Raw genomic sequence first — 9667 nt, forward strand, 5'->3', positions numbered from 1 at the left:
CACTGCTAAACAAATCATTGCATTCTGTTTGATATACATTTCACCCAGCATCTGCACTTTTTGGGAATTAGTATGTTTATTGTTCACATTATCAGAAAGATGTGAGACTGTTTTGAATAGTTTCATGAAAAAGAGGGATGAATAAAAAGTTTTTTAAAAAAGGCACCATTTAACTTTATTATTCATCTGAGACACAAAAATGGTGTCCAAGAGTCCCTGAAGGGTAAAAATTTGACGGAATTATGAAAAAAAAAATCTTAAATTTGAAAAATGATATAAAAAGAAAGTTTTCAAATAAAAATAAATGTAAAATTTTTTTTTTCTGAAGTTCAAATTCAAAATCAGGCTTTCATTTTCAAAACCTTTTTTTTCAGTTTTAAATATTGGTTTCAAATGAACAAATATGACTTTTTTTTTAACTCTTTTTTTGTGCTATGGCTGCATCGATGTAACTAAAAAAAATAATAATAAAAAAAAAAAATTTTTCAGGAGTATACTTCATCCTTTCCGGTTTTTCTCAATTTTCAATGAAAGGGTCACAACTGTGCGTGGTACCAAGGAGTATATTTACTGAGTCAAAACAATGTAGAATGTCAGCGAAATGTGACGAAAAGATCATCTAAACAGTCAAGACAAACAAAAATCAATGATAAAACAATGCATTTATGTTTATATAACAGATTATTCAACAACATTAATACAATATTCATTTTAAATGCAGTAATATGGTCTTCATCTTGCGGTTAAAAAAAAAATTCTGCTACATCTATGCAGTTCATTACAACAACCTCCTAAATTTGAGAAAAACACTGTTAGAAATCTCTAGCCTGTTGATGGTGTTGTATATGTGTGGATTGCTTTCTAAGATGAACATATCTCTACTATTTTGCCAGCCACATCTGTGGGGGATTGAAGTTTATTTGGATGTTGTGGCACATTTGAATCACTTTTCAAAGAAGCTGACAGGTGCCTTACCAGGAGGACAGGTGGTGAAGGCATGCAGTGTCTGGCTGTGTTTGGTCATCAGCTTTACAGTAAGTCTTTGTAGTCTCTTGTGGCCACCATAAATAAATGTTCATAAACAGCCAAGTTTGTGTGATTGTTGTTCAGAGGCTTTACAATCTGTGCTGCTGGTCCCTACAACAATTTGGACTCACTGGACAGTCTGATGCCTTGAAATAAGGGTTATTAAAAGGTGATTCTCTCTTCATAAAGTGACAGCAACAGCAAAACACACCACCCAGTCAGAAGACCAAAATTCTGAAGCCCAAACATCAGCCACGGCCTCTTGCCACTGCTGTGGATCAACGTGGGAAGCTGGAAGAACAGAGAGAAAAGATGGTTGTTAACGGTTTATTCTATTTTGATGCAAGCCACGATATTCTTCTGGTTAACAAGTAAGCAAACAGTAACACTTACCATATCAGCAAGTCCCACATACAAAAAGAGCCCTGCAGCAATGGCACTTATCCACTGTTTGGCTGCAAGGTCCGTTGCAACAGAAAGAGAAATATACAGGCCAATAAATGATGTCATAGCGCTGCCAACGTTTAAAAGCAACGCCTTGCGAATAGACAGGCCGCTGTGCAGCAGAATGGCAAAATCGCCTGCAGAGAAACAGGTGATAATTACAATGAGTCTCATCATCATATCAGACATTTGTATGTGCGCTACTTGCCGAGTTCATGCGGTAGTTCGTGGCAGAGGACAGCCAGTGATGTGGCCAGGCCAGACCTCCACGATGAGGAGAAAGCTGCACCCATTGCTAATCCGTCCGCAAAGTTGTGGATGGAGTCACCTATGGTTATCATAAAAGGCAGCAGCCGGTGTTCTGTAGACGCAGGAGACAAGATTATAGTTGGTACTGGAGTAGACAGCAATTACCCTAATTTGATGAGAGCATGCTTGCGTTTTGTTGGAAATAACTTTACTCACCTCTGTTGCGCTCTGTCAGCGATTTGTCTTCGTCTCCACTGTCAACCTGAAACGTATGCACAGCATAACATGTGAAACACGTGTTGACATTAAAGTGTTATTTGACCTCGGCTACATTCGAAGCCTGTAAATATATAACTAAAGTAGTGTGAAGGAGTGACCTTCAAACGCAGTGAGCCAGAATGGTAACGGTAAATAACAGTTGCTGTGCATCCCATGAAGATCTAATGTCAGTTCAACATTTCAGGGCAAAACATAAACAAGCTTCAGTCGTGTCTGGAAGGCTTCATTACTTGCTGTATAATCAGTTGTCTCCCACGGCCAACACGAAGGCTTTTGCATTATAAGCTTCGGCTTGAATTATGTGACTGGTGTGGTGTGTTCAGTGCAGGTTCATTTCCTCACTCACATCACCTGCTCCCAGGTGACACCAAACGCATGCAGCATCTGTTGCTATGTCTCCCTTGAATATCTTTCGAAACAGATTTCAACTACACCTACAAAACTGCGATGCAGGCGTGTCACACTGAAACTACAGCCGTTTAAGAACTATTGTTCCAAAAGCACATTAAGTACTTTGTGAAACCACATGATAAGTACACTATAAACAGAAATGATATCATATCAATTCTATTAGTATAATAAGACATAACATCAAATCTGACTTCAATTCCAAGGTTGGTAAACGTCAATAGAAAAAAAAACTAAAGTGATAAAAGTTGTCACAGGCTTCACACATTGACTCTCTTGTCCTCCTATTGATTATTAATCCTAGTTAATAGGACTTAAAATTACTGAGTGTCAGTTTGAATGATGCAGCCACAAGGAACTGTGGGACAGAATTAGCTCCTTCTTTCATTAAGGAGGTTCCAGTGTTTCCTATGCCAAAGCAGATAATAAAGGAAGCAAATGAATACTTTAGGCAGCAGTGTGTCTCTGTGATCCACCCGTTTTTGCTTCACACTGCTCCTTGTCACTTAAGTTCATAACAGAGACGCTGGTGAATTCGACCCGTTTACTTTACTTTATATTTATTTTGACCAGTATTCAGCCTAAAGCTTTAAAGTGTCACTGTTCGCTTCTTACGAGGTCTGATTTCGATGATGACTGTGACTTTTCTTTCTGTTTCCTTTCATGCTGATACATTTCTAAAACTCTTCCATGGTCACAGTGGTGAGGCTCCGATTCCTCCTGAAATGAGAGAGTGGCAAAACAATTAATGAGGTCCCACCGAATATGGAGATAAATAGGATTTGAGGAAAGTGTATTGAGCTTGTACAGAACTGTGTGAGGCTTTGTCTACTTTAGTATGGTGTTTTATCTCACCTCATGGACATGGTGATGATTTTTTTGTGTGACTATAGTGAAGATTTTTTCCATAAGGTAAAATAAGTAGATCCCAGAAATCGCTAGCAACATCTTGTATATGTAGTCTGGGGTTTCTTCATTAGCATGTTGGTGGCTGTCCTCATTTGAGTGCACATGTACACCCAGAACCTAGACAATACCACAGGAGGAGGACAAATTATCACGTGTTTCCCTGTGGCTACACCATAAAACTTTTTTTTTTTTTCAAAGCTCCAATTAGAGCAAAACTAAAATTGTTCATGTACGTTTCAGTTTATAAAATTACTTTTGTTGCAACTTTATAAATGTTGATCTCACTCACCATGGGTAGCAGGTGCAGCAGGGAATCTCCTGTCAGTGAACCCACAGCCATGCTGACACAAAACTGTATACATAACTGGAAAGCTGTGGTACACGAGGTACACAGCAGCAGCACAATCCCAAACATTGAAACCAAGGTTATTATCACGTTGGCAAGGGTTGCATAGAGATATCCTACATGGGAAAAAGAGAAAGATAAAGGAGGACAGGGGAGAAGGTTTAAACAGGTTGATTAAACAGTAAAAAACCTCAAATGACATCCATTTGGTCTTGATTTGAAGCACGATTAAAAGAAAAAAGAATTCAAAGTTAAACAAAACCTCATGAAACTGGAAACCTGTGAAGAGAAGCTGATTTTTAAAAGCAACAGGAGCCACTACTGTTGTTAAAGCAAGACCCGGATTTGTCACTCTAATCAACAGACTTACTCTCTGTCTTAGAGAGCCCATCTGGTGCTACTGGTTCTGTGACCTCTGTACAGGATCCACTCAGGATCTGCTGGACAAATGCAGGGGTGAGGCGAGCCATTTCAGACCGACCCATCCCAGAAGAGGCAGAGGCATTTTCAGCCAGACCGTAAATCAGTACCAGCTCTTCAGCTGAGAAACAGCGCTGGGAGAGGAAGAAAAAACACATCATTTAAGAACTTCATCTGAGATTTTTAACTTGCATTGTGCTGTGAGAGAGACAAAAGCAAATATGAACATTACAGACGCATCATACATATCAAAACAGTAATACATCATGTGCACGGACATATTCTTTTTCTTGCCAATTTACAGATTTGCAAGTTAAAATCAAAAGTCCACCATAAATTTAATGCATGCTATTTTCTGTGTGTATTCTGTAATTGTACATACATGTTCCCTGGTGCTGTTACTTTCATGCCCTTCATGTTGTTCATGGGTGCTTGTTTTCCTTAGTCTATGTTTGCTATGACCGTCATTAGCATGCTCAGCATGTTCTTCCTCATGTCCGTGGTCGTGTCCGTGGTCATGTCCGTGGTCATGTCCGTGATCCTGGTCTTTCTCTGGTCCGAGGTTCATGCTCCTCATTAGAACCTCCAGATCTGTTGAACACAAATCCACAGTAAAGCTGAGCAGCGAGATTCAAGAGATTGGCTTTCCAGTTCTAAGAGTTGACAATCTGACAAGACAGTATCGAACAAAAAAATGCTCCGATGAATTCAAATGAATCCCTAAAACCCTTTTCAAGAGTATACAGGGTCTTGATTTTGAGTCACTATTTACCCTCAACTGTGAAATTTTCAGAACCCAGCTGGTGCATGATGTAGTCCAGGAAGAAATGCTCCTCTGGCAGAGGCTGACCAGCGAAGCAGCGACCTAGCAAGGCGTGATACAGCACACGGCCCAGAACTGCACCCACTTCCTGTATATGGTGCTCTGAAGATGCATCAATCTCTGTCATGATGTTGCTGGCTGTCACACAGGTATGGGCATCCTGATTAAGAAATAGAAACGATAAACATTTTGAGTTGAGATTTCAAAATCCTCTCCTGAAGACAGCTTTCAGTCGGCAGCATTTTTCAGGGTCGATGAAAAGCCTAATTTAACATCCCAGTTGCCTTCAGTTCAAGCTCTGAGGAGCACCATGACCAGGATGACTGAGAATCTACACCAACATAAGAAAACCAATGAGAACTGGTGACGCGTACTCACAGAACTGGAGTCAGAACCAGTAGCTACTATAAAAGACGAGCGGTTAACTTTCTTTTTCTGTTTTTGTATTAGTAACAGCTGAAGTGTGGCTCTGTTGCTAATGGTTTAGCCTTCTGTTAAAAGCGGTAAACGCATAAAGTGATAAACTATGTCTGGAAAAAAAATATTGGATAATCTTACTCAGAAGTTCAGAGACTTTTTTAAAAACTTGTAATTCTTTAAAGCAAAACACAATTCCCTCCGGTGAGCATTCATTATAGACCTGTGGCAAGATGTTGGTATATGGTTAAATCACGACAGTAAATTCACTGTTAAATCAGTGAATACCAAATATTCTCTTGGATTTGATGTACCAACAAACTGCTTACCTCACCGTGTGATGGCTCATAATGATTGTGCAGCTCTTGAAGCACAGACTCTAACCCGTGAACATCCATTTGGTTGTGGCCATGTTGCTCCTTACTCTCGTGGTCATGGTGGCCATGATGTGTGAATTTGTGTAAGAAATGTTCAGTCTCCTCTGCCCACTTTCCTTGCCGTATTGCGGCGCAGACCTGGTCAGGAGAAGACAGGTACAGGACGCCGCCGGCAGACAGAGCAGGGAACTGTGACACGCCGACGGTTACGTTGTCTCCGCTCTCCCTGGTTTCTTCCTGCCCGTGGATGGAGTGATTGCCGACGAGCTGATGGACGCCACCTGCCACATCGCACTTCGCATCCAGACAGCAGAACATTCAGACAAACAGTAACGCATGCTTACAGATTAACGTAGAACAGTTTTGGAATGCAGAAACTAATTCAGATATTTCAAATCCATTCCGAGGAACAACAGATTCTACTGCAGAGAGGTCCTGAGTGACAGCAATCAAGGCACATTCATTCCTTTGATTTGTGCTGTGCACTAGCACTTGCTTGTCATGCTGACACAGAATAAACGGTAACTCATACTCTATTCTTCAACCTCATGAATATTAACTTTTTTTTATTGTCTTTTATTACACACAAAGATTTCAGACAACATGCATATAAAATGTAAGTGATAAAGTAAGCAGAGGAAGCCACCATAAAACACTGACACACATCTATCCCGTCTCATAAAATCTGACAGGGGTTAAAAGAGAAGTAGGACAGGGTTTTAATTCAACTTTGTTTGACTCAATAAATAGGGGACTGTAGCCATACAGTTCTATTCAAATACATGTATTTGGTTTTTATTTTTCTGGCTGTCAGATACATGTCTCTGAGCATCTCCCTCCAATCCAAATAGCAGGAAGCTGAATGGGATTTTCTTATCAGTCTTATTTAAAAGAAGAGGGCTTATTTAACTGGAAAAATACTTCCTAGATTCATTGGGTCCTTATGAAAACTGAAGACTACGTTCTAAGGTCATCATTCCGGCAAGAAACGTGTTGACAATGATTCAAAACCTGCAAATTCATTTTCAACTGGCTATGTTGTGTTGGAATGATGGCAGAGGAAGATAAGAGTCTGTCTGACATCAGTATATGCAAGACTGAAAAAAAGTTTTCCATCAAATTCTATAATTTGGGTTAACCGATCCTTGACAGGGACATTAAAAGAACTTGAGAGCTGTAGTCATTTACAGTCATTTACACATGACATGCAGGATAGATGTTTTGGGTTGAAATTGTTTCATTATTTTACATAAATTAATGAAGTTTTTCCACTGTTAAAACACTAAACATTTATTTTGGGTGACTTACATCCCAAGCCTTCGTCTAGAACTAGAAACCTTAGATTTTTTTTCTTTTATTTAGCAATACAAAGTTTGATTGAAGAATGAAACGACCAGTAAAACGGTGTCTTTGTCTTTTGTTCACTGGCAGCCACTTCAGTCAGCAGAACGCATTTTTACAGCTGTCATGCAGACCTGTGACTTGATTAAAGTCTTTGTCTTTTATATGTAGAAGAAACAGATTTACTTTTGTTGAGGAAAAGCAACAAACAAGCTTCAATTTAGGAACCTACTGTAGACCTAAAGAACAAGACAGCTCAAGTCCTTGTATTGAATTTTCATGGATTTATTCCTGCATTTTTAAATTTTTTTTAAAGTTAACTGTTGATAAACTTTCTTCTCGGCTAAATTATGGTATTACACATCCAGTTTTCACCGCGGTGGCTGGTTGAACAGGTTGGTTAATAGCTCTTGGACCTCGACCTCTCTCCACACCTCACCTGCAGCTCGGCACCTGGCTCCCTACCTGAAAGTTAGCCTAATAAAACTTACCTTTTCACACGGCACTTCACCACACTGCACACGGTTCTGCAGTGTATTAAAGAGCAAGCGGAGGGACTCCTCGGTTAGATGCTGCTGTCCCGGTGAAACGACGCTGACCACCAAATTGTAAGCTTCCTCCACGGCGGGAGAAGCCGCTGCGAAACCGGGCAAACACCGGTCGTATGAGAGAAAAAGGATAAGCAGGACGGAGAAGAACATCTCAAAACTTTCTCAAAGAACTTTTTCTACGGACGAAGAAGTGGTTGATAAATTGACACGAGGCAGAAATGGGCAGAGGGGTTGGTAGAGTCCCACGGACAAATTGAACGGTGTGGAGCTCAGCTCACAGTTGTAATAAGTAGAAAAAGCTCTGAAGTCGTAGAGAACCCACACTCTGGACTCTGATTGGCTGAGACGATGTTCGTCCTTTAAGACGAGCTTTCCTGTTTAAACTCAGTCACCTTCAGCCCAAAGGGCGGGGATCTCCACAGCATGCACCGTGCGCCACAGGTTTCTGCGGCATCTCCTCAAGAACAAGAAGTTAATTTATGTTGTACATTTAAATGAATCCAACAGTGTTACACGAAGACAAAGTCTTACATACGAGATATCATACATGTCCACAGTAACTGGCCTCTTAAAAAAAAAAAAAAAAATTCCGACACTGATGGAGCAGATGACCTGATAATTGAGATGTTTCTTTTGAGTTCTCACAATAACTGACGGTTAAATAACTGTTTTAAATCATTTTAAGGCAGCCCCTGTCTGTTTCATCTCATTATGGACTATAACTATGAAATTAAAATAACCAAGAAAAAGCTAGCAAACTCTAAAATCCAGTTTTGCTCAATACTACCAGAGTCCCAGTTTCATTGTGCAGCTTATCATTTGTGCCAAAACATTCAGTTAGAAACACAAAGACCATTTTGCAGTGACAATGAGAGCAAACTAGTAAGTCACAAGAGCAAGTGTGGGATAAATCCTCACGGGAAATGTGGCAACTTCTCATAGAGCTGGAACAACCTACTTCATAGTTTTTAGGAGGACTTAGCACTATTTTAAAGATAAAGGGGGGTCACATATTTCAAATATTTGTCAAATTTTAGACAAATGGAGGCAGGGAACACCCTGATCAGTTAAACACAGGGCCACACAGAGACAAATAACCATGCACACTCAATCCAAGAGTCAGTTTAGAATCACCAGTTCACCTAACATGGATGTTTTTGTATAGTGGGAGGAAACTGGAGAAACCTCATACTTGCACAAGCAGAACATGCAAACTCCACAAAGAAAGGCCCAAGCTGGGATTTGAACCAGGAACCCTCTTGCTGTGAGGTGATGGTACCAACCACCACATCACTGGGCAGCTCATCATTTCCTAAAGCTTCCTCATATCATGGCCAATTCTCTATGTAATTTATTAAACGATTGATCACCACCTCCAGGTGGTGACGTGTTGTAAATCTAGCTGTCCTGAAAGTGACCTCAGTTAACAATTACTCTCTACATTTCCTGGTTAACTGATCACTTCTGAAAAATGATTTGTTACAAACATGGCCTCATCACCTGTAGTTTATCTTTTAAACAGTTGTGGAAATGAACTTTATTACAGCACTCTTTGGCTGAAAGTCGACTGTAGGAACTTAAGTCCAGAGATCAATGTTATGCGTACATATAGTAAAGTCTTACATAATGAAGCAACTAAAGGAAGGTGTATTAATTCATACTGTTGGTTTCTTAAACAGTTCACTTTGGTTGTGTCTGAGGTAATGCTTTGTCCTTTACACGGTACAACACACTCTATTATCAACATGAAGCCTGATGGTCTGTATGTATGTAAACCACAGCACCAACTCACTGACTCTGACCAACGGTTATTTTACAGTAACATAAAAGGTACTGTTAGTACAAAAATCCAAACAATATGATGCTGAATAAATGTGTGAAACATCTATTCCATTTCATTCTATCAGAGTTAGTAATTGATTAAATAGATTTGTCAAAGAACTTCCAGTATGACTGTGAACTGACCAAATATTTGATCTCAGGATGACTCTGCCAGTGAAGTTAATGATTCTATTTAGCTGACATTTTTTCTCGACTTTTAAACATAATTTCACATCGTTTCTTCTCGTCCTCACAA

At 39.8% G+C, this 9667-nt stretch overlaps 1 protein-coding gene across 1 annotated transcript; it reads right to left on the minus strand.

Annotated features, from left to right (window-relative positions):
• Positions 1-632: 632 nt before the first annotated feature.
• On the minus strand, positions 633-7810 carry slc39a4 (solute carrier family 39 member 4). The gene is made up of 12 exons (XM_072370259.1): positions 7531-7810; positions 5651-5992; positions 4854-5064; positions 4464-4672; positions 4032-4215; positions 3605-3777; positions 3262-3432; positions 3022-3126; positions 1936-1981; positions 1679-1831; positions 1420-1607; positions 633-1317 (listed from the first exon to the last, which is right to left on the minus strand). Exons 1-12 carry the CDS (start codon positions 7738-7740, stop codon positions 1189-1191), a joined length of 2121 nt encoding a protein of 706 aa, XP_072226360.1. The 5' UTR covers positions 7741-7810; the 3' UTR covers positions 633-1188.
• Positions 7811-9667: the final 1857 nt, after the last annotated feature.

Source organism: Leuresthes tenuis, unplaced genomic scaffold (assembly GCF_036924035.1).
Source record: "Leuresthes tenuis unplaced genomic scaffold, fLeuTen1.0.hap1 SCAF_18, whole genome shotgun sequence".
Classification (NCBI taxonomy): Eukaryota; Metazoa; Chordata; class Actinopteri; order Atheriniformes; family Atherinopsidae; genus Leuresthes; species Leuresthes tenuis.

What these genes read in the sequence shown, in the direction of transcription:
- slc39a4 (XM_072370259.1), bottom strand. Translation starts at nt 7,740, where the DNA reads ATGTTCTTCTCCGTCCTGCTTATCCTTTTTCTCTCATACGACCGGTGT. An exon ending in TGCTGCACCTGCTACCCATG is followed by an intron (nt 3,433 to 3,604) that starts GTGAGTGAGATC and finishes GGTATTGTCTAG; the next exon opens with GTTCTGGGTGTACATGTGCA. An exon ending in ATGTGGGACTTGCTGATATG is followed by an intron (nt 1,318 to 1,419) that starts GTAAGTGTTACT and finishes CTGTTCTTCCAG; the next exon opens with CTTCCCACGTTGATCCACAG.